Genomic DNA, 25,270 nt, shown 5'->3' on the forward strand with positions numbered 1-25,270 from the left:
AGAAGCGTCAAATTCCCAGCCATTACTTTTTGTCTTCAAAACTCCTAAATGCTGCCTGAAGCATAATAAAATGTAATTGGGAAATGTTTAATAAAGTAAATAAAATACAACACAACATAGATAATGTTAACTTGAGATTTTTTAAGGCAATACACTGCCAGCAGGGATCTGTTAAAGAGCAGGTTAATTCTGGAGAGACTCCCCAGCAGTAGATCATACCATCTGAAGGAGTTGTAAGGCAGCCTTTGCTGACACAGGTGTTGCGGACTGGGAATGAGATAAACTGGAGGCTGAGGGAAGAGGAAAGAGGTCGGACAATGCAACAGCCTCTCAGTCAGAGAAGTCAGAGAACAGCAACTGCCTCTCAGGCTCCTTGTATCCTCCTCTCACAAGAGGAGATCCATTCTGGGTTGGATCTCCAAGCAGGCACTGTCAGGTGGCTCCCATGTATTCCAACAGGGATCCATTTCTATTTGAATTTGTTGCCACTGCTATAAACCACCAATAATAAAAAAAGCAAATTAAAACAATTCCGAAACAGATTAAACCAATCTGACACAATTCTCATACCAGCAGCATGGTAAAGATGATAAAAAACAGAAACAATCCATACTGGAGAAAGTATAAGACAACAGGCACACTCATTAATTGTAGGAAATTATTTAGAATTATGGGATAAAAATCACTGAAATATTCTTATTTTTTGATCCATCAATTCCTACCCTTTGATCCAAGGTATTCAAAGACAAAAAGAAAGGCCCCATTTATACCAAATTATGCATCCTCACACTATTTGTGGGAGAAAAAAAATAAAACAAAAAGCAACTTTCTTTTGATTGGGTAATAAGGAAATAAACGTAATATAGGAATACAATGATATAGGTCCTTGCATTGTAAGAAACAGACACATTTATAGGAACATGAAAGACTTGCATCAACTGATGCAATTAAGATGGTGAAACTAAGAGAACCAAATACCCTGAGATTACAGTAATTTAAATAACAAGGTTAAAAGACAACTGAACTCAGATTAAATGCAAAACTCAACTTAAGTTTAATAGAGAACAAATAATAAAACCTATTTCATACCTTAGTGTGGGAATGGGGATCATTTTTGCTTTCTTATAAGGAAAGGTCTAGTGGGGATGGGGAGAAGAAACATCCATTTTAAAAATATTTCACAAAGATAGAAAAGTAAAAAACAACAATGACAATGACAATGTGGAGGTTTTAGAATACTGCAAACTCAATATGGATCAGTAGATAAAACAATAAATACTATCTTAGGCTATATTTATGCTGGCATTGTTTTTAGAACTGGTAAAATGTTTGTCCTAGTTTTGTGTTCTGGGATTTATGTATAAACTTTGTACATGTATATTCTGGAATAGAGAATAGTTTTGGTTTTGGAGTAAGGAAGATCTGAATTAGAATCTAGCCTCGGACACCAGCTGTGTGATCCTGGGCAAGTCACATAACCTCCCTCAGCTGCAATTTTCCTTCAAGTAGAATGAAGAAAATGATTATCACCTACTTCGTAGGATTTTTGTGATGATAAAATGAAACCATATTTGTAAAGCACTTTGCAAATCTTAAAAGAGCTATACAAATGTTTGCTATTATTATTCTAATAAAAAATATTTTAAATCATTATTATTCTGTTCTGGTGAGATTACATCAAGAGTACTATTTTGGAGTGCACATTTCAGAAAAGACACTGATGAACGGTGAATAACGAACCATCCAGAAAAGGGCAATTAGGATGGGTACCATGTCATAAGGAAAGTGGTGGGAGTCGGGGGTGGGTTAGGCAAGTATTTGAGGGACAGGATTTACATTTGTTGAAGCTTGGCTTCATAAGGTGTAACTACAGAGAATGGGGAGAAGTTGGGGCGGGAGGGAAGAGAACAAATTTTGGCTTGATATAAAGAAAGATTTCTTAATGATTAGAGCTGCCCCAGGAGCAACAAGCTGCCCCATCTTCAAATTGGTGCAGGTTGGACTAGATCATTTCTGCATCTCTTCTAAGTTGAGATTCTGTGTTTACAAACTTCCCAAACTATCTGAACATGAAAAAGCTGCAATGTTTTCATTTAACTCCATAGCAAACATTTTAACCCTAATAATGAAGTGTTTTGGCTGTTTTGTCCTATGGTCTGTTCTCCAAGTTAGCCTCATGAAAGCTCTTCTATTAACAGCTCCTGCCTCATCCTACTTACTGGGCTCCATCTCATCACCCTGATCACTCGCCTCCTGCCTGGCTCAGCTGCACCCTTCCTGCCCTAAGAACTCTCCTGTCCTTGCTCACTCTCACCTCGGCTTCCTCACCTTCGAGCTCAGGGAATTCTCTAAGATTCCTTTCTGGACTGGACATGCTGATACTGATATAGATCCCCTAAGCTTTGGCTCTCCCCTCCTGACTTGCCTGTCTGAGCTGAAAGCTACATGGCTTTCCATGTCAATTTTCTGCTCTAGAATAGCTTTCCCTCCTTCTTCCCAACCTGTTCTTGGTGCCTGAAAAAAAATATTTATGCTCCATATGCACAAAAACATTGTGATTGTCAAGTGGAATAGTTAAGTTATAATAACTAACATTTATATATAGTACTTCAAGGTTTACAAAGTACTTTTACAACTCATCTCATTTGATCAGGTTGTCCAGCCTAATAATTACCCCAACTCTTCACTGTGGCTTGGCTTCCTAGATCCTGTGGTCTTCCACTGTCTGCTTCCAGCACACTTCAGGCACTTGGAAAACAACAGGAATTTTTCTTAAACAAAGAACCTTAGTATCTGGAGAAAACTTAAACAGCATCGTTTGGGGGGGAGGGAAGGGATGGTTGGTATTAAAGAGAATCTAGTAGCAAAGCAATTCCTTTTTTTTGAGAAATTCCCAAATTTGGAATATTCCCTGAATTAAACTTCTTATTAAGAATACAAATTATTTTTATAACTAGAGTTAAAAGAACTTCTTTGTTATCCTTAATTCTAGCCCCAAATGGATTAAAAAATATTTAAAAATAGACAGATACAAAATAACAACTCAATAAATGAGGCAGCAGCCTCGAAACTAAAGTAACAAATGAATTATGTTAAATGGATCTGTGGGTGAGATTTATCTCTGGATTTTTTTCCCCCTAATCTCTATCTGCATTTAGGACATTCCCTTCAGTTAGTTCTGAACACTGTTTTGCTCCTGCACAAAAGGATAATAAAGGTTTAAAAAATTATCCTGAAAAATGCATATAATTAATAAACCAGATAAAATACACTACTGCCAATCTAGAGAATGGAAAACATAAAATATCCATTTAAGGGAGGTACTTAAATGCTCTGAAAAGATTTTAAATTTTAAAAAGTTTAGACCCAACTTGTTAGGACAAGAAATCAAATGGTAATTAAATTAGGATTTCATGTTTTTCTGAAATATGAGAAATACCAGGCAAATGGGATTGTATCAACTCAGAAAAACAAACAAAATAAGGATTCATCCTAATACTTATCAAAACACCCCTTCCCAGAAAAGACACTTTAAAATACATTAAAAACAGCTACATCATTTCCCCAGTGATTCAGAGCCATTCAAAAAGAGGCAGCTTGTGTAAGTGTTGGAAAGACTACTTCTGTCTAGGGATACATCTAAATTTCAATTAACAGGAAGGCAAATATGGGGATAGATTTGTAAGTAAACAAACTCAATAACAAGAATAGACTGAAACACAAACACAACTGTAATTGGAAGTCAAAAAAATAGTTACACAAAATACAGAAATTGTAGAGTCCTGTTTTTTCCCCCTTAAAATGACTTCTCAGGAATATAGCACATAATCCTTATTTTATTGTTGTCATTTTTTCAGTTGTGTCCAATTCTTTGTGACTCTATTTGAGATTTAAAGATACAAGAATGGTTTACCATTTTCTTCTCCAGTTCATTTTACAGATGAGGAAACTGAGACAAACAAGGTAAAGTGATTTGCCCAGGGTCACATAGCTAGCAAGTGTCTAAGGTCAGATTTAAATTTACAAAGATAAGTTTTCCTGACTCCAGAGCAGACATTCTATCCACTGTGTGACCTAGATGCCCACATGTGAAATTCATTAGAACCACCTAAGATAGATTGAACATTTCAGAGCAAGGCTTGAATGCTCCCTCCTGCACTCATCTGGAGCACCAATGCCAAAAAAAAAAATAAAATAAAATAAAGTAGTTTGGAAAACTTCAATATTAAAAAAAAATAACGTGGTTTTCCATGTACAATTACAGCCTAAGCCCTCATTGCAGTGACTGGGAACACAATAAAGAGAAAGAAAGGACCTAGTGTGCATGATGAGATCATGGGAAGCAGAGTAGGATGAGCTGGATAAGATCTTACAACAATTTTCTTGGAAGCCTAAAAGTATGTGGATACTTAGCAACTATTTGGATGTCAAAATAAAAACATACCTTAGAGGTGAATTTCATCCACAACTTGAAAAAAATTGTATTACCCCATCTCTAACCTATTTTATATTTAAGTAGCTGAACAATCAACATGATTAGTTGGCATTCTTTAGTTAAAATAAGGAGAATTTACTAGGTGGAGCCCAAGGGCATCAGGTTTTTAAGTGTCTCTTTGGCTCGGTTGGAAATCATGTACAAGTGTTTCTATTGAGACAATTTTTTCAATTATTTCATATCCTACGTGCAGATCTATGACACTGCATCATATTGATAATAAAAACAAAGTACCAGGAAAAGGTTCTGGAAAGTAGAATTTACCATTCTACTCACTGTCATGGTAATTAAGATCCTCTATATCTATGTTATTATTAATCTATTTAACTGATTTCTTCAACATAATTTTGTTTCAATAGTAAAGAACTGAAGTTGCCACATATCTAGCCAACCTATCCCCTTAATGTATTCATTCTACTTATCTGGTATGTGGCAGATGACTCTTATGTCATCTATCAGGTGAGCATTTTCTTGGGTAGATATTTTGGCAGAATTTTCTGTATCTGCAGTACATCAGTCAGTAATGTTTACTCAATATCTACTGCTAAGATGCAATTCTTTGGGGATGTTCAAGACTACTTTTCCAAGTGGTTTTGAATGAAAGACATAAAGAATTCCTAGTGTGTTTTTTAAGAAAATATTCTCTTCTTCTCTTTCCTATTCTTTTAGACTAAAATAGTACATCTGTCAAAACAACTCTAGGTATCATGATAAGAGGTAGAAGACATAATGAGAGGTAGAATACACAAGTATATAAGTAACCATTAGAATGATATGTCATCAAATTCTTGCCTCCTCCAATGTGCCAAATAATTTCCCCCAAAGAATAATAATTTCAGTTTTATGAGAAAAATAAAAGAGAGATTAACTTGGGAAAACATTAATTCAAAAACATAAAGCTAAGCTATCCATTTAAAGTGAGTAGTATGCTGGTACAATATAGTTACAAATGTGATCTGTTTTTTTAAAAAAAATCTAATAGAATATACAAAAGTTATACATAAAACAGCTTAAAGATCATATTACAAAAGATTTCTTTGTTTATAAAATCATTTGCCATAAGATTTCTATAAATATTCAGTTCCCTTTGCATATTTAAACTTTTTAATAGTATGTAAGAAACATATTCTGTGCTCTCTTAGAATTAGAATTCTTCAAAGTAGGGACCATTTAATGTAAATGTTTTATGTAAAAACTAGAATACAGTGGATAATTTAATATTAAATGAAAATTATAACTACTAACTACTGTTGGCTAAGACAGTGGCCTTCACTACCAGTTAGCCCTAAAGGATATACTAGTCACGGTTGGTCTGTTTCAACAAGGCAGTGTTTAGAAATAGTCTTGCAATAAAAACCTTCACTTCCATATCACATGTCCTGGAGTCAATGTGGTTCAAATCACAAATGACTGTATAAAATTTGAAAAGAAGATAATGTTAAGGATGTAGAAAAAAATAGTTCTGAACACCAAACCTTATGATAGTTTAGAATAACACTTCTCAGCAAAAGAAATGAATTTTTGCCATCCAAGGGCTGAAGCATTGTTTTTCTTGCAACTTGATGTTCATTTTTTAGTTTCTTTTAGAAACAGTGACCCATGCTTCTTCCTTTGATGATGTTACCAACTCATATTTTGTTTCAATAACTTGTCCTTCCACAGGATGTAAGTACAATTTTCTCACTAGCACACTCAGAAGTACTGTAGCCACCATATATGCAAACCTAGTCAGAAAGAAGGGCAAATAATTATATGAAAATAAAGTAATTATATAAAGAAAATATAAAAGACCAATTTTTCGTCTCATCTATAATGAAGCAAAGAAGCGGGTACCTCTCTTTTCCTAAATCATCTTACCTTAACTCAGGACACTCTTGTGTGCCTGAGAATCCAAGCAAGGAAAGATTTTTCATAGCAGATTCATCATCAAACCGGTCTGGATCAAACCTTGAAAAGAGAAAAAACAGAAGTGAGGACAAATCATTATATATTTTTGTCAGGTATCATGATACTTTTTCTTTTTAAAAAAAAATTGTCATCTTTCATTTTTATCATTTTCATTTCCAGATGTATCTTTCCCCCCTCAGAGATCTCCCCAGAAAACGACTCACTGTAACAAAAAAAAAAAAAAAAAAAAAAAAAAAAAAGAAATCAGAAAAACTAATGATATCCCAACCAAGATTAAGAGCCTTTGCTATGTTCTACACCCATAGTCTTGAAGTTTTCTTTAAAAAAGGGAAGGAGATACATGTTTTTCAATTCTGCTTCTAGGACAAGCTTGGTCATCATAATGATATCACATTGTTTCTCTTTTTAGTTCTTTCTATTTACATTGTTGCAGTGATTTGTGTGCATGTTTTCCTGATTATGATTATGTTCACTTTGCATCCACTCACATGCTTTCTATACTTCTCAGAATTCTCCATATTCACTGTTTCTTATAGCATAGCAATATTCCATTATATTCATATGCTGCAGTTTGTTTAGCCATTCACTAAGGATGGGCATTTATTCTATTTCCAGTTCTTTCCTACAACAAAATGAGCTTATCACTGATCACGCTTTGCCAAAACACAACTCTAGATTACTTCCCCCATCAGCCTCTTTCATTCCTTGTCATGTTCTGCTGAACACAACTAGAGTAAATCGGGAAGTCATGCTAACTGGACACACTATGAATTTGTTATCTAATATCAAATAAACTGTTACTGTAGAAGGGCAAATGTTCTATTCCTCCCTAATTGTTTTGCTAGCCCATTTTCCAAAATCCCTTATCTTTCCTCTTCCAAATCTTCTGCAATCTAGCTTTCTCCTCTCTCCAAAGTTACTAATAACTTAATTATTAAATCTAATGGCTTTTTCCCAATCCCTATCCTTCCTGATCTTTCTGTAGCACTCATGACTGTTCAGCATCTTCTTCTCCAGGAGACTCTCTTCTCTTTTGGTGAGTTTGGTTTTGGTAAGATCATTTTCTCCTGGTTCTTCTCCTAGCTGTCCAATTATTTTTTCTCAGACTTCTTCACTGGGTCTTCATCCATCTCATGACCGTTAAAGGTGGCGCCCCACAATGTTCTGTCCCAGGTTTACTTTTCTTTTATCCTTATACTTTCTCTCTAGGTGATCTTATCAATAGGTCTCATGGGTTATCATCTATATGTAGATGATTCTCAGATCCAGGTATCCAGACCATCTCTCCTGAGATACTCATGTAGCTCCAACTACCTATTGGACATCTTGAACTGGAAGTTTCCTAAACAACTCAAATTCAAATATTCCAAACAGAAATCATTATCTTTTCCCTCAAATCCTTCTTCTAGCTAAACTTCTCTATTACTGTCAGTAATAGTTACACCCAGTCATTTGGATTCATAACTTGCCATCTGTGACTTCACTCTTTTGATCATCTCAACTATCTGATATACTGCCAAATCTTGTCATTTCTACTTTCACAATGTATCCTCACCATCTTAGTCTAGGCCCTCATCAAGTCTCATCTGTTTTATTGCAAGAGACTTTGCTTCTCTATTTCCAGAGCTTATCAAAGTACTTATAACAAAGTAAGTGCTTTAAAAATGTTTATTAACTGATTGACTAATGAAATCCTGGTCTCATCTCTATCTATATACAATGCACTGGCCAGGCAAAATGAACTAGAAATCCTAATGCAAGGAAGCAAATACAACCTCATCATTATCACTGAGATTTCAAAAAAAAAAAAAAAAAAAAAAAAAAAAAAATCCATGACTAGAACATTTGTACAGCTATCCTTGATAGCTTGAATCCCTGGTTCAAAAGGAAGGAGGTAGTTTGTAGTAAAACTATGTTAAAAAATTAATGTGAAGATATTCATGAATCAGAAGGGAGAGAGAACACTGAGGTGAAATTCAATGGAGACAAGAAGAGAAGCAATAGTTATTGAGGTATACTACAGAACTTGAAAAAGATAGAAACACAGTGGATGATATCTTGACATATTAGAGATTAGAGCTAAATCTAAGAAGATGTGATTTGGTAGAAGAAAGTGTAAATCTTACTCCTGGGTTCAAAGAATCAACTTTACAGGAGAGAAGCATTGTTATTCAATGGGTATTCCGAAAAAGACCTGAAGGTTCAGAAAAGAATGAAAGACTTTTGAATTCAAAGCCAAGAAGAAAGCAACAAAGGTAGCGAAGAGCTTTCAGAGAGTATTACGCAGGTATTAGTTGAAAAAATAGTAATGTTTGCCCGGAGAAGAGGAGTCAGATGAGAGACAGGACAGTTGTCTTCAAGAACTACCAGCTAAAAGAGGGGAAGACTTGTTTTGCATGATTAACAGAGGGCAGAACTAAGAGCAAGGCTGGAAGCTGAAGAGAGGCAAATGTATTCTTGATATGAAAGAATAAAGTACTAAAAACTGAAAGTTATTCAGAAAATTACTCTGGAGAATGATGGATTCCACCTAACTGGGAGTTTTTAACAGTGATTGAATGCCTTCTTACAGCTATTATTATACAAGGGATTTTTATTCAAGAATGAGTGAGACCATGCTCTTCAAATACTAAGATTCTATGATATTTGTATTCTGCGATCTACAGGATCACATGTTGAGAAATATAATGCATGCAGTTTTTTAATGAACAGACACTTAAAAACTATATTTACACCAGACAACAAATGAATAGGAAGATTCCAAGAAATTTAAAACTTAAATATTGGTTACGTGAAAACAAATAAAAAGCGAGGCATTTAATTTTGCATGGCATTGATTTCTTTAATTGGTGATTTTCTCTTTGTCTATCTATACTTTTAAAGTTATATTTATAAGTTATTTTCATTCTGGATGTATCATAAAATACACTGGAAAACTAGAAATTAAAGTAATTTAGGAGAAAATACAGACTTTTAATAAAAATTCTCCACCCTACCTTCAAAAAACTTTAAGCTTTCTATTTCTGTGGAAAACAATTTTTTTTCAGTCCTGTTTAAAGGTTTTTTGTTTTTTGTTTTTTCCCTACAAGAAGAATGTTAAGAAGTTCCAAGTTTATTTTAAAAAATAAAGCCACTGGACTGTCCTGCTTTTTTATAAGATGATATATGAATTACAGTACAAAATAATTTTGTATTACGCACAATAGATTAAACTAAAGATTAAATTAACTTTAATCAGTTTCTCTTTTGAAATAACCTTGAAAAAGAAGAACACAGATGTTTGCCTGAGGGCATCTGAGTATTTTCAGATTGTATTATAATGAACCTTTTTTAAGTTCATAATTGGAATGAACACAAATTTTCATTATTATTTAAAAATAAACATACAGGAATAAAAGACCCACGAGGATTTAATTTTTTTTTCTGGAAAGGGAAGCTTTTCCTACATTTAATTTTGTCTGCAAAGAATCAAATTTTAGCTTCACTTTAAAGACTGACATTTCAATTCATTCATCCTGAAATTATAATGTTTGATAATTTTACCTAACATCTTTTGCTCTTGGAATAAGCCAACAGCCAATAAGCACTTATTAAGCACTTAGTTTGTGCCAGAACTGTGTCAACTGACTATAAAATACACAGAAGGAAATTGATTCATCTGAGGATAAATTCATTTCAAGGGAAGGCCTCAAATTGTGAGGCAGGATTACGTGCCAGTTAGATTTTCCCCAATTCTATTTCAGAGAAATTTCCTTGTGAGAACAATGGTGGTCATCCGAATATGTGAAACTAGGACAGACACTTATTAAGCACCTACTGTATACCAGGCACTGTGCTAAGCATCGGGAATACAAAAAAAAAAAAAAAAGAAAAGGCAAAAGATAGTTCTAGTTCTTGAGTTCACAAGTTAGTAGAAGCAACGTACAATAAACTATGTACAAACACACTAGTACTGAATTATAGATGCAGTAAAATGTGATTCCTTTTATCTTTCCTTATCTTTACAGATCACCTTAGCATAAAAATTATGATTCAGAAGATTATGCTAATGGAAAATGAACTACATCAATAATTTGTTCAGCAATAGCACCGCCTAGGCATTTTACTGATATGTCCCTGGATCTGTCTCTATTGTTTATATATAGCTTTTTATCTACAGTCTAAAATAGGAACATATTGCCAAGATTTTAGTGCTGTTTAATACTACTAAAAATTGTAAAAATTTAATAGGGAAGATACTTGTGAAAACATTCTATTGTGTGCTAAGAAGCTATGATCTTACTGATGTGAGAAACTCCAATCACTGACACAAATCAGGGATTTAATTAGGGATGATAAAAAGATGGGCTTTTATTTCATTTAGGTACTTAGGGTCATGAAGAGGGCCTGGCAATTTCACAGGGGCGATCCAGTCTACCCTTGAGTTATTTAACTCCTGACCCATTCACTGTTGGCCTACACAGCATCTCTCCAAGGTATTATTGGACCAGTTTCTATGAGCTACCCATCCAACTGTTGTCAAACTAAACAGAGGGCATTCTTTATCCATTTTGTTTTTCTTGCATAAAAAGATACAACAAATGGTTCTGGATGATTATGGTTCTTATTTAGGAGAGTATTCAGTGCATCTAAGGAGTCTTGCAACCTAAATAGAATTCTTTTTTCAATTTGAACTCTTCACTGGACCTTCTTCCTCCATAACAGTGGAAGCAAGTATGGACCATTCACACTTTCTATTAAATTTTTATAATATACCTGGGCTCTGTTAGGTGGTATTAGGGGCAGCGGCAGCAGCAGTAGCACCAGTGCAGACCCAAGCCAAGGGTTTTCAATGCTCCTGGCACTAAAATTGTTCACACTTAATTTTTTCTTAATTTGGCTCATAATTGTGTTAGATGTTTTTTGGCTGCCATTATCATACTGCTGACTCATGCTGAGGTTGCAGTTCATTAAAAAACCCAGATTTGTTTCAGAGAACTACTATAAAACCATAGCTCCCCCATCTTGTACTTATAAATTTACTTTGGTTTTATAGCATTGAATTTAATCTTCTTGGATTCACCTCTAAGTTCTATGCTGTCAAGATATTGGATCTTCACTCTTTTATCCAATGTATTACTATCTGATCTTTCTCACTCCTAGGTTTGTGTCATCTGCAAATACCTTTGTACAGGTTTTTGATAAAAATGTTGAGAAGCACAAAGCCAAGTGCAAATCCCTAAGACATGTAGTCATGAGTTATATCCATCAAATCTCAAGGATATCTATGAGATCAAATATGTCATCTCTACTTCCTACTACTTGTTGCATAAACCTTGGAGTATTTGTATATAAATATTTCTGAAGCCAAAGATTTCATTAGAGTGGCTTTTCTCTTGAATTCTGCCTTCTGTATGCATTCCACATTCATTAAAAAAAAAAAAAAAAAAAAAAAAGTAAACCCTTTTGATTAGATTTGCAAGACATCAAGTACATATATACTGATTAGCCTCTGGTAAGTATACACTATTTCTGACCAGAAGAATAAAATTCTTATATTTTAAGTCATGCTCCAAAAATGCCATCTTTTTGGCTATTTTCTAAACCAGCTTTCCTCTTCAGCTTACCTTATCTCTAGTGGGTAACAATGAGGAAAACACAACCTATTAAAAGACTCCCTGTTTTCTTTTCTGCAGGCTAAGTACCCCCCAGTTCTTTCAACTATATTCATACAGTTTTCCATTTCTTCTGGTTCTAAGTTGTTAATATTTTCTCATAGAAGACAAAAATAGAAGCTGGATTTGGAAACTTTTTCTTCAAATTTTAGCCTACTTATCCTCCCCAAAATCAAATTGTAGCTGACTTCACATTTTCAAACTTCTGAAAAATATCTTCTCAATTATCTTTTTATTCAGGACATGCTCTTCTTTCCTTTCACTCCTTCTTGCACAAAAGCCCAAAGCAGAAAAATGTACATTCATGATCTTCTCTTGTCTCGGCCAAAGACATCCAGTTTCAACAGACTCTCATGTGACACACTTTGCTATCCTGCATGTCTTCCTCTGGACATTTTCCAGTTAATCCTATTAAGATCAATGATCTTTCTAAACTGTGGTGCTCAGAATTACACCCAATTTCTTCAGATATGGTTTGACCAGGGAAGAAGGCAGTAGAATTTGTGCCTTTTCATGCAACCCAAGATTCTGTCAGCTTTGGGGACAGCCAATTCACATTAATGACTTGAGTTTTTAGTTCCCTGAAACCCCTAAGTCTTTCTGAAACAGTACTGTATATTAATACCTTACCTATTCTATAATTTGTGAAGCTGATTCTTAAAAATCCAAATGCAAGATTTTATAGATCTCTTTTAAATCTCATCTTCTTAGATTAAGCTCTGACTCAGTTATCTAGTGTGTTAATTGTATCTCTCATCTTTATTTCTCCAAATATGAGTGTGCCATTTATGCCTTTATTTAGGATTGACAAAAATGTCAGATAGCAAAGGACTAAAGCATAGATCCTGCTGGCACTCCATTTGAAACTTCTTGTCAAGCTGACATGAAATTATCAACATTTATTCTTTTGAGGCTGGCCATTTAGTGGTTTCTAAATTCATCCAATTATACTAGAGTCTGATCCATATCTATTTTTTCCACAAAATTATCATGATGTCATATTAAACATTTTGCTAAAATTTAGGCAAACTATATCTGTAGTAATTCCTCAATCTATTAATTTAGTAATTTTAGTTATTTAGTAGAGCAATTTTAGTTATTTAGTAGCATCAAAACAGGTTTTTTTAACCTGAAATTTTTTCTTCCCACTTTTTAAAAATTCTAAACGTAATAAATACCAAATAAAACATTTACACGAATACATAGAAAAGAGGATTGTATACAAAAGTCTTGTATAGCATGCTTAAAAAAAAAAACAAAATAAATTAAATATTTAACTTTCAAAGCCATCCTGCTTGTCTGTGATTTTTCTTTCTAGCTTGTGTTCTTTTTATGTGCATTAAAAAAAAAAAAAACCTCTATTTCTGTTTTCTTTTTTTGTACGTAATCTTAGACCCTCTTTCTCCTTCATAATTTACCTTCTTCAAATTTATTTTTTTTCCTCTTTGCCAAAAAGTAGGTTTATTTAGAAGAAGCTTACAGACAAAAAAAAAAAAAAAAAGGTAAAATAGACATCAGGAGTGGCAAATACAGAGTTGTGAGAGCAATAGGGTTACCAAGGAAAACAATTTGGAAAAATCCATTAAAAGAAAATGCCACGACGTCTGTCCTCTTCAAATTAAAAAAAAAAAAAAAAAAGAAAAAAAAAGAAAAGAAAAGAAAATTAAAAACTCACAATAAATATAAAGTCAAACAAAATAAATCCCTATATTTGTCATATCCAAAAGTGTATGTCTTATTCTGCATCCATCACCTCTATATTCCCTGGTCTATATTTTGATGAATCTATGCAAGCTTTTTGTGATAATTTTCTTTTCAATATGGTCTTGAATAACCTTTTTAGTAACAAGGATAACAACTGAAATGTGGAGTTTTGTCAGTAATTGAAGTCAAATTCATCAATCTACAATTTGTATGTTTCATTCTCTTTTGTTTTTGAAAATTTGAAAATTGATCTTTCACTGTGTTACTTCTAGCCTGGGGCTTCTCTGTTCACATTCTTGTTCAATCATTTTAAAATTCTTGTTTAGTGTCATTTCCATTTACTATAAGACTATGATATTAAGAGTCCAATTGTGACGGTTTTTTTGCCCTTAATGGGGAAAACAAGTTGTTATGAACAGTCTGTTTATTGTCCTCCTTTCAGTTTTATCCTTAAATTCTTGTGGCATGACTTTGTTTAGTTGAGATTCTCATCACATTTTCTTTATACTGTTTTGCCATTCATTGCTTCTTGTGGCTTTCTGATGTGATATTGCTCCAAATTTTTTACAAATAAATTTGTATTCTACAGTGGTTTCTCTACTTGAGAACAATATTTGCTGGATGAAGTGGTTTCTAAGCCCTTTTTTCTCCTTATAGCATCCTTACATTGGTTAATATTTCTTAGAAAATTTTTGATTAATGCCAATTTCTTTGCCCAGTTTTCAGTGTCAACAAATTATTTAAGTAAGTTAAAGATGTTTAATTGCATGTCAATTTTTACCCTCATTTTTATTCTTTTTTTCTAATTCCGTATTAATTTAGATCTTTAACAAGTTGGAGGGCCAACTATACACAGATAGCTGATTTGGGAGTGACAGCAGGAATGTCATTTTCTATCTGTTAAAATATAATCAATATAATTTTTCAGAATATATTTCTGGCATCTCCTAATTCTTTTCTCAAAGTATTTATAATTTTACAGTTAAGATTGTTTTTTATAGTTTGCAAACCCTTGCCCACTTTTATTCCTTACTCCCAACAATGTTTTCTAATATATATTTTACCCTCCTCTCCTTAGTTCATCTTTGCAGTAAAATCACCAAGTATCAAAACATATATTGATTTAATCTGGAAGACCTTATCAAAATCTTCTCTATCTTTTTATTCTGTTCAACCAGTACTGGTGCTAGATAAGCTATAACTATTTTCATGGTGGCATTTTTTGTAAAAATTAGCATAAGTGTGCATTATGACATGTCCAAATGTCCCATGAAATATTTTTATTGCCACTGCGCGTGTAATAAAACCACTACCACCAAATCCTTTATTTGCTTCTTTTAAAAGAGTCTGCAATCATCCTTTCACTTAGCTGCAACTCTCTTTAGCCTTTTATTATAATATACAGTGTAATATTATAATATATATTCATAGTATATATTCATTTTAGTCTCATTCACCAATGTGAAGGACATGCTACATTCATCAATTTCATTCAACAAATTAATATTAAGTGTCAAATACATATAAATGTATATGTATGTGCTAACATACTTTTATCTATTTGCAAATTTGGATTAATGTTGACAAAGGGACAAATATTTTACTTTTATAAAAAGAAAACTCAATGTTTGGGTTTTTCATGAGGACAGAAGACTGGTTCCCCTAACAAAACTTAATTCAGTGAGATATTAAATTTAGCATACCTTCAGCAACAATAACTAAAGAACTTTCCTTGACCTTAATTTGATACCTCAGAGAGTACAGGGAGCAATAAACAGTGACATTTTCTCTTTAAGCAGGAAAAAATGACCTTTCAAAAAGTTATGGGTAGTTGCAAAATTGTAATGTTTTGCTAGATAGAAATTTTACAACTATGCAAATTGTCATTTACAAAAATGAGTTTTTATAAAGTCCTGAAGGCAGAGTGTGATTCAGTAGGAAGAACCCTGGATTGGGAATCAGGAATCACAGGTTCCATGTTCAATTTTATCCACTAATTAGCAAATCAATCAACACTTCTGGATCTCAGATTCTAGATCTGTAAAATGAGTCATACTAGATTGCAGAGTCTTTTCTAGTTCTAAAAATCTGATGATTTATTATAACTGGTATTAGTTAGAAATGTAAAGTATCATTATAGCTAGGACACGGAGTAACATGTTTGTAATATTTTCAATATCCCTGTTTTAATTTTCAAAAGCTTATATATAGTTCCTAAATGAAGGAAATGATTATTAATCAGGATATTTTTATTATAAACTATATATATGAAATGTTTCATTTCATAAGTATTCAAATACTTTTAAAAGAATGCTATTTTTATAGAGAGGTAAAAATTGCTTGACTGAAATTCGCTAAAAGGGTAGTTACTTTAAAGACATATCAAGTCAACAATTATTTTACAAATAAGCATTTTCTGAATTAAAAGAATTTGGGAGATAAGTGCCCAACTCAACTAATGTTGTTTACTACTGATAACCAACAACTATCAGTACCTTGACAGACTTAACAAACACCTACTTGAAAATGCTAACAGTTCCAAAAAAAGGCATAAGTTGTGAAAAAACCATTTGGTTGGCAAGTAAATGCAAGCACCATTTACTAGTTTGCTAACAGCTGCTGAACACTGTCTTATGATCCTGTTACTAGACAACTATGTGGTTCAGAAGATTCAAAAATATCTATCTCCTGAACCAAAATTTGGTCATTTTACTTGATAGTTTTATTAGCTCTTATTTGCTCTCATTTGAGAGTACTTTAACAACCTGGAAAGGAAAGAGACTGAGGGATGATAAAAGCAATGTAAAGCTGTATATATGACAGAAGCTTGTAAGTAGTAGTAGTAAGAAATTTAAACTAAACCATTACTAGAATTGCTCCCTTTAAAATGGAAACCCTATACTTACACTGCCATATCTCAGTTTACCACATTTGTCTATTTAAACAAAATACATTTTGTTAGGTGCTATTAACATTTCCATTAGTTATTTGTTTAGTCTGGAAAACAAAACAAACCAAAAAAGTACTTACTATTTTGTGATTTCTTTTGGCTGCAGTACAGCATTAACACTTTTGAACATTTTTCTACTTATTAACTTAATACTATGTTTGATGTTCATCTGTAAATTATATCAACTAAACAACAAACATTTATTAAGTAACTATTTGTGCAAAATATAACAATAGGGAAGATAAAAAGTTTAGATAACATATGGTACTTGCTGTCATATGATTTTAAAAGGTTTTGCTCATTTTCTAACTGGAAAGTGATTGCATATTGACAAGCACCAATTTTCCCATGAGAACTTACTTCTAATTTTATCTGAATGTCATTTTGAAAGTAACATTTGGCTTATGGCAAACTTGTAGGAACATATCTGTTTCTTAAAGATACCTTGGATTTCCTGACATATATAACAATATTCTAATTTTTAAAACTTGAAGGAATGGAGAGTTTATTTAATATAACTATACATGTATATATGGTATAACAACATACATCTCTATGATGATATGTTAATGTATGTCTATTTATACATATCTGTATCTCTCACTCCCATTTCTCTAGAGATAGACTGACATCCTCCACTTATTCTGCAAAGAGGCCTTCATTGTAGCCTTATAAACCCTTAGGATCTCTGTTAAAAAAAACCTCAATCTCAGGATAGTATCTAACTCCAATTCCTTCAAACGGATTTTTAAAATTTCTATATGAGAAGAAATTGAAGTTTAAGTGACTGAGTCAAGGCTATGGATAAACTTTGAGAAATAAAAGGTATTTGTTTCCCAGTAAAATAGATATTTTTGGGGGTGAGTTTCAAAGGCAAAGAAAAAAAACATGAGGGGTAGAAGAGAAGAAAAGAAGGGAAAAATAATGAGTTTCTTTTCTCTTTCCTATATCTTATATTTCATTTTACTTTTCCCGTAGGAACTTAGAAAATAAAAATGCTTATCATATGCTCCTCATCTGTGCATGAATAGAATAATCAACCAATACAGAAATATGTCAAATATCTCATACTTGTATGGTGATGGCCAAGCACAACGATCCTGAAGAACCACACCAAGAGCGTAAAGAACAAGGGTCTGGAAAGAAAAATGTCAACACAGTTAATCAAAGTTTAGCAAGAGCCACAGCTTGACTCTCATACATCTAATCCAATTTAGAAACTTTTAAATTCCTTGTAAATTAGAAAAAGTAGATTTCTTCCTACCTCTCTAGGAATGATATGTTGATCAACTTTTCCTTCTAGGTCCTGAAGTCTGGCAGCAATTGGTGTTAATTTAGCTGTTCGAACTGTCTCACAAAGTACTTGCCGGCAATATCTAATTTTTAAAAAAAGTATCTATAAATGTCTATTTTGAAAGAAGTAAATTAGCATCAAAATATTTTTAAAGAAACTCTAATTCATTAATCTCTGATGATTTTCTATGTTTGGAAAATAGCTTTATCACCTATTATAAATGAGTTTCTCTGTGAGAGGAGATAAACTATGTGTTTTAATCTCATAATTTGTGATTAATAATGTATAATTAATGTAAAATCACTTAAATCTGTTTGGGGCAGTTTCCTCATCTGTAAAAAATAAAGTAAAGAAGGAAATGGCAAACCACTCCTGTATCATTGCCAAGAAAACCCCAAATGGGATCACTAATAGTCAGACATGACTGAGGCAACTGAACAACAACAATGTAAAATTATTTAAGTTAAATATTTGAAGGGAAAATCTGCCTGATGCAAAAGTGAATCGTGTCTTCTCCTGCTTTTTAAATTTAAAAATAAAAATAAGTTTTATTGATGCTTTTTAGTTTTACATTTTAGTAATTTTGCAGTATAGTAGTTCTCCATCTTGATTCCTAGGAATTAAAACTTCCCTTGAAAAGAAAAATTGCTCAGCAAAATTAACCAACTGAAAATTGCTTCCATGTCTGTCTAATAAAATCTTTTTTCTCCTTTATAATCATATTTTTGCCTTAACTTCCCATACAAAGGCCAAAATAAAACTATTTACTAGCTATAGAGTGAACTTAAAATTTTTACATTCCTGCTAAAGTTAAAGCCAGGACTAAGCTGGTAAACGCATGACTCCTAGGTTCTACTAATCTGAGGTATATGATGATTTTTCATTCTGTGGCTTTATAAATTACAATTAGGTCTGCCCATCCTAGTCCTAGGGGCATTTGTTCTGCCAATCAGCCACTCAAGTAGTAATCCCATGGCAATCAGGTAGCTGCTTATTGGTATAACTAATTTCAAAGTTTCCCAGAGCAATATATCACAGATTTAAAAATAGATTTAAATGATCCTTTCAAGATAGAAAAAAATAAACCCCACAGCAGTAATTAATACTGACATATAAACATGCCAGTATTAGGTTATGAAATAAGCCAAAATTTGTTTTCTAATTATTTCTTTTACTTTTTTTGCATTTTTACCTGAGCTGATCAATTTTCTCTTGAGTAACTGGACCTTTCCCAAGAACTTGGTCTAGCTCTTTGTGCAATTTCTTCTGGACATCTTCTGATGTGGTAAGAAAATAGACTGCCCACATACATACTAGGAAAAAAACAGCAGTAACAATAAAATGGAAGAAGCAACTTTTTGGAGGGAGGGGGAGGGATTTGAAGGAAAGAACAGGAAAAAGATCTACTTGTTTGTTTTATTCTTTTTCAAAAAATGATGAAAATGCATAAAAGTCAGTCCAAAATAAAATCATGAGTTTCAGTTAGAACAGTTTAATAAGATGTGCTGAGAAATGGATTGAAAAGAGAATATGATTATGAACAGAAAGTTGCCAAAATGAGATTCTACAATCTGGAATCATTCTTGGAATTGGCAAATTAAACCGAATCTGCTCATTTAAAAATTGTCCAGGGTAAAATAATGATAATAATAAATGTAGTCAAATGTGCAGTCTGGGGGAAGCTTATCAGAGTCGGTGGTTATTTCTGGTTTATAGTTTGAACATGAGTCTTGTTAAGACCACAGATTGGGTAAATGAAATTATTCACATTAACCAAAATTCATAGGAGATTAATTTGTAAAGCTTAATTTTTACTGGGAGATAAAATTAGCTCAAAATCTGTGGCTGATTATGTGATGAAATGAACTTTCATTTGTTTTTAGGATATGTGAATTTATAAAATTATTGTTGGCAAATATGATAGACACATTGTTGGGGGCAAACCGATTCATCTATTTGGAATGGGGAAATGGGTTGATTAAGAAATTGGCCTAGCACAGGTGTGATAAAAATTGGATGTTGGCATTCATCTTGCCAAATTTTACATATAGTAGCTCATGTTTTCTGGAATCACTTTTAAATGGAACTTGGTGGAAGTTTCTGAAAAGAATACCTGCTCTGCAGTGGAAAGGATAATTAATTTTATTCACTAAAATGAACAATCACATCCTACAGCCTTTCCACAGGATAGCAAAGCACCCTATTCTGCAAGGTCTAAATTGATTCCAGTCCACTTTTTTTTTTTTTTTTTTGAGCTCAACTTTTCTGCCCATTCCCTCTAGGTATTTTATCTGGGAAGAGGAGGAAGAGGAAGAAGAAGAAAGAAAATGTTTCCCTGTTTCTAGGACTACACTCTAATTTCCTTTTGGGTGACTTGTGGGCTTTTAAGCTAATTTAATTCAAATATAATGAAAACTTCCAATATTGTCTCCTGATTCACTTTCAACTAATTTCAATCAATCGACAAACATTTATTAAGTGCCCACTATGTTCTAGGCTCTGTGCCAGGTGTTAGGATTCCTAGTGGTTCTCAGATTTGATTTTGTGCCGATAGCTATTATTGTCTGTAATAATTTCAACAGCATGGCAATTTTGGTGAAAAGTCATTATCTCTGATTCTTTTTGTCCTTTATCTAAAACCAAAGCTCACAAATATAACTGTCAGTCATGTACCATATTATCTACTTTTTAAAAATCAAATATGCCTCTTTTTTGAATAAAAAAAGCAGAATTTTGGTTTTTATAATTTTTCACACAGATTATACAATATGCTTAATTCAATATTCAGTAAAGATCTCTAGATCTCTACATGTGATGGACACTCAATAAATGCCCTGAATGGAAAAACAATAACGGGCTAAAAGCAAAGAATGCTCTTTTATAAGAATAAGTAATCTTAAAAAATTAGAACTTTTGTATAATCCTAGTGAAACAGTCAGGGTATGATTTACAAATGTTAACAACAGAAAACTTTATTTTCTATTTTTTTTATTGTATAATCACACAGATTATATAACATGCTTAATTCAATATTCAATAAAGATCTCTACATGTGGTGGACACTAAACAAATGCCATGAATGATCAAATAATAACAGGCCAAAAGCAAAGGATGCTCTTTTATAAGAATAAGTAATCTTAAAAAATTAGATCTTTTGTACAATTCTAGTCAAAAGTCAGGGTATGATTTGCAAATGTTAACAATAGAAAACTATTTTTTAAAAGTCCAGTCAAATACACCAGACTTGGCTACAAACATTATTTTGTAAACTTTGTTTTCCTATTTTGACTTTCTTCTTCAGTACTTAGATAAATTTTCAGAGTTAAAAATGGTCTTTTTAAACTTAAGGGTAATATTTATAGGATTAATTAATTTGGGTATATTATTTGGGTGTAAGAAAAATTGTCTTTGACTATCAAGAGATTGAAAGTAATCTATCATCCTATGGTTATAAATATGATTGGAAGGGGGGCATTTTCCTAACCTTTTTGAATATTTAATACATTAACATATACAGCATATGAATGAACAATGGTCCTAAAATGAATGGGGAAAACTGAACACAAATCACACATTTTGGAATGAAAGTATTTCTTAAATTCCTTCAAAGAGGATTCTATTTCAATTCATGATTTCTGTGCCCTACATCCTCTCTTTGGTAGAACTTAATAATAGAGTCAAAGAGAAAAGTATCAGCAGGAAATTGAAAGGCTCACTGCTCTAGTTGGAGAAGTGTCAAAAAACTCATTTTAAAAAGCATGAACTAGAATTCACAATCGGTGAAGCTGGGTCAAGACATTTATAACATTTTGAAAGTTGCAGAGAAATGCCTAATTTGGCTATGGATATAAAAGTACCTGTGTGTGTATCAATTTCTGGAAAAAAAAAAAAAAGAGAGAGAGAGTAAAAAAATAAAGATCATAAAAAAATAAAGGAGACAGATATTGAATAGATGACTAACTTTTGAATAACTTTATCCATCCTCATTTGATTATCTAACCAAAAGAAAATTCTTTACTTACAGTTAGCTGTTATAACACATCCTGCTAGAGAAAATATCATGCTGTCTTCTAGGATCTAGAAAATATAACAGTTCAGAGAAGTGGAATTAAGATATTTAAAGCTGACCTACATTAGGCCACATAAATTAAATTAAAGTGAAATGGCATAAAATCAGAGATAAGGAAAGATTGTCCTGCTTCTCTATTCCTTTTTCTAGCTTCACTTGCCTTAAAAACCCAATTTTATACTAGTCACTTTGATGATTCACGACCCATTATCCTAGAATGTCCTGCTTCTATGACATCGAGCAACTCCCAAACAGATAATCTTCAATACCTGGGTAACCTCTCATCATCTGATTGCCTTTTTCCTGAACTACTGAGAGTTGTTAGAGAAAATCTCAAAAGTGCATTAATAGCTAAGGACAGGCTTCAACTTCAGTCCCTTTCTACTGGGAAATTGTGAGTTCCACAATGAAAGACAAGTTACATATGTTCTCTCAATGTTTCATATTTACCATTCCTGATGTCCATTGTATCCCTTCATGTTGTCTGTAATCTCTTCCCTAAATAAATCTACCTTTTGCAAAAAAAAAAAAAAAAGTGCACTGATATTACCTACTATAAATTTGCTAGATAATCTCAGATGGACATTCACTGCTATTTGAAAAATTTTCTTACTACCTACCTATTTTCATTTCTCATGACTGTTATTACCTTCAACTTCTTTACTTATGGCAGATGATTTCATTGAGATTAGAGCTAGCCTAAAGAAAACTCCTTGCTCCTTCTACTTCTTAAAATTCTGCATATCTTCATAGAAAGTAAGATCCAGAAGAGACTTTAAGACGTCATAATAGACTAGGAATTCTTAACTTTTCTGGTGTCATGTACTCCTTTGGGAATCTAATAAAGCCCATGGATCCCTTCTCATGAATCCCTTTTGCACCCACTTAATATTTTATTTTTTGCAATTATATGTAAAGATAGTTTTCAACATTTGTAAGATTTTAATTTCCATTTTTTTCTCCTTCCTTGTTCCCCAAGATGACAAACAATCTGATATAAGTTATACATGTAGAATCATATTAAACATATTCCACATTAGTCATGTTGTGAAAGACTCAAAACAAAAGGGGAAAACCATGAGAAAGAAAAAAACCAATAAAAGTGAAAATAGTATTCTTCAATTTATATTCAGACTCTATAGTTCTTTCTGTGGAAATGAATGGCATTTTCCCTCAGAATAACTTTTTAGAATTAAACTATAAAGAATTACAAAAGAATCTAATTATATTGAAATATGATTACCAAAGTATCCAAAATATTTCATGGACTTCAGGTGAAGAATCCCTGTTCTAGGACAATACACTAGAATCCTTACCACAAAAAAGCCTACAGAATCATTCAGCTTTTGCTAAAAGTATCATAGTGAGGGGAAAAACGCTGTTTCCTGATATAGCCTTTTGAGGAGATCAAATCAATTACCTAGCTTTATAGCACTAGTGATAAAATCAATTAATTAATCAACAAATATTTATTAAATACTTGCTATATATTAAGAACTATGCTGGGCCCAAGAGATATAACGAAAAATTCAAAACATTACCTGCTCTCAAAGAGCTTACATTTTAAGAGAGGAAGCAATATGTACATGTATAGAAAAATCCAAAACACATACAAATTAGGCATAAAGCTTAAGGAAGGGAAAGGCATTATTAGCAAGCAATAGGGTAGAGGGGGGAAATCAAGAAAAGCCTCATGTCAGAAGGTACTATTTGTATTAAGAGCTGGAAAAATTCAGGTATTTCAAAAGGCAGATGTAAAGAGATCATTACAGAAATGAAAGATGAAATGTTGCGTGTGAGGAGTGACCAAAATATCAAGAGATCATGTAGGGCTAAATACGGAGCCCTGGAAGTCTTCACAGAGATAACTGAATCAATAAATATGATCACCAAGTGACTGAATGAACGAATGCATAATGAAAACAGTATTTATTAAGTGCTCACCACATACAAAGAGCACAGAGACAAAAAGAAAAGCAAGATTGTTAGTACTTTCAAGGAGCTCATATTCTACAAGGAGGAATGCTGAGAACATAGAGAAAAGAGAAGAGGTTCCAAAACTGAACCAAGGCTACTCATATACCTATGCCAATTGACAAGGACCATCACTGTGAGAGCAAAAGAGCACTTCATCAAACTAGGGGAAATTGGATATATTTTTGGCTGCTTGGATGGTTCTTGGACACTGCCAACAATAGATCACTGGGTATGTACTTGGAACCTCTCCTATCCAGTTGAACACTATGGCGATTACACTTCACTCCATGACCTTTGAGACTCCAGGATAAGTCCTGAACAATGGTGAATTTTTGAAACAGGATCTTATAGAGAGGAGTTGAATTTATGTTCTTAATAAAATAAACAGTAAAAAAGAATCAAAAAATGTCACCTAAATACTGTGTTGCCTTACTTGAAGCAATAAGTACCTAATTTATTCTAGATGTGACCCCGAGGCACATTATTTAGCCCTGATTGCCTCAATGAAGGAAAAAAAAAAGGATATTATGAGCAGAACTGATACAGCTTTGCTGGCCTTAAAAACAAATCTGAGCACGTTTCCTTATGTGCAAGTTCTTTTTTTTTGCTGAGTTAACTGGGGTTAAGGGACTTGCCCAGGATCACACAGCTAGGAAGTATATCTGAGGCCAGATTTGAACTTAGGTCCTCCTGACTTCAGGGTCTATGATCTATCCACTATGCCATCTAGCTGCCCCATGTGCAAGTTCTTTATCATTTTCTAAGATGTCCACTCAGTCTGAAAAAAGATTTATAGGATGCAAATCATATCTGTATTCTCTTATAAAAACGGATTTGGAATAACCTATTATTTCTCTGACTTTGGAAGCAAACAGTGCAGAAACTTGGACAGCAGTCACTCAGAGGAATCACCAAGTGAAAACATGGCTCCTTAGGTTGAATGGTGGGCAAGGCTAAAGTTCAGAACCAAGGACTCTTTTTTCTCCAAGGACATGCCCATTTCAGAGTTATTACACTCTCACACATTGTCTCACAAGCAAGAACTGAACCGTCTCAATTCTGTCCTGTCTGGTGAATGAAAATGCAAAAGCTCATGAACTGCCATGGCTTATAGAGTCCTCTAGATCGAAGAAAAGCACCTCTACATATGAATATTTAGTTGCTGATAATCTGAGAAATGCATAACCACTTCAATCATTAATTCATTTAACAAGTATTT

At 33.0% G+C, this 25,270-nt stretch overlaps 1 protein-coding gene across 1 annotated transcript in view; it reads right to left on the reverse strand.

The window, feature by feature from the left end:
* Positions 1-1,030: 1,030 nt before the first annotated feature.
* The window catches only part of LOC100930181 (cytochrome P450 20A1), a 48,084-nt gene continuing 23,844 nt past the window's right edge, over positions 1,031-25,270 (reverse strand). Inside the window, exons 8-13 of the mRNA XM_031958303.1 lie at positions 22,028-22,082; positions 19,198-19,318; positions 17,976-18,087; positions 17,783-17,847; positions 6,353-6,442; positions 1,031-6,219 (exon numbers count right to left, since the gene is read on the reverse strand). Coding sequence (XP_031814163.1) covers positions 6,069-6,219; positions 6,353-6,442; positions 17,783-17,847; positions 17,976-18,087; positions 19,198-19,318; positions 22,028-22,082 — 594 coding nt within the window. The 3' untranslated portion in view covers positions 1,031-6,068. The remainder of the gene's footprint in view (positions 6,220-6,352; positions 6,443-17,782; positions 17,848-17,975; positions 18,088-19,197; positions 19,319-22,027; positions 22,083-25,270) is intronic.

This window comes from Sarcophilus harrisii, chromosome 3 (genome assembly GCF_902635505.1).
Source record: "Sarcophilus harrisii chromosome 3, mSarHar1.11, whole genome shotgun sequence".
Lineage (NCBI taxonomy): Eukaryota > Metazoa > Chordata > Mammalia > Dasyuromorphia > Dasyuridae > Sarcophilus > Sarcophilus harrisii.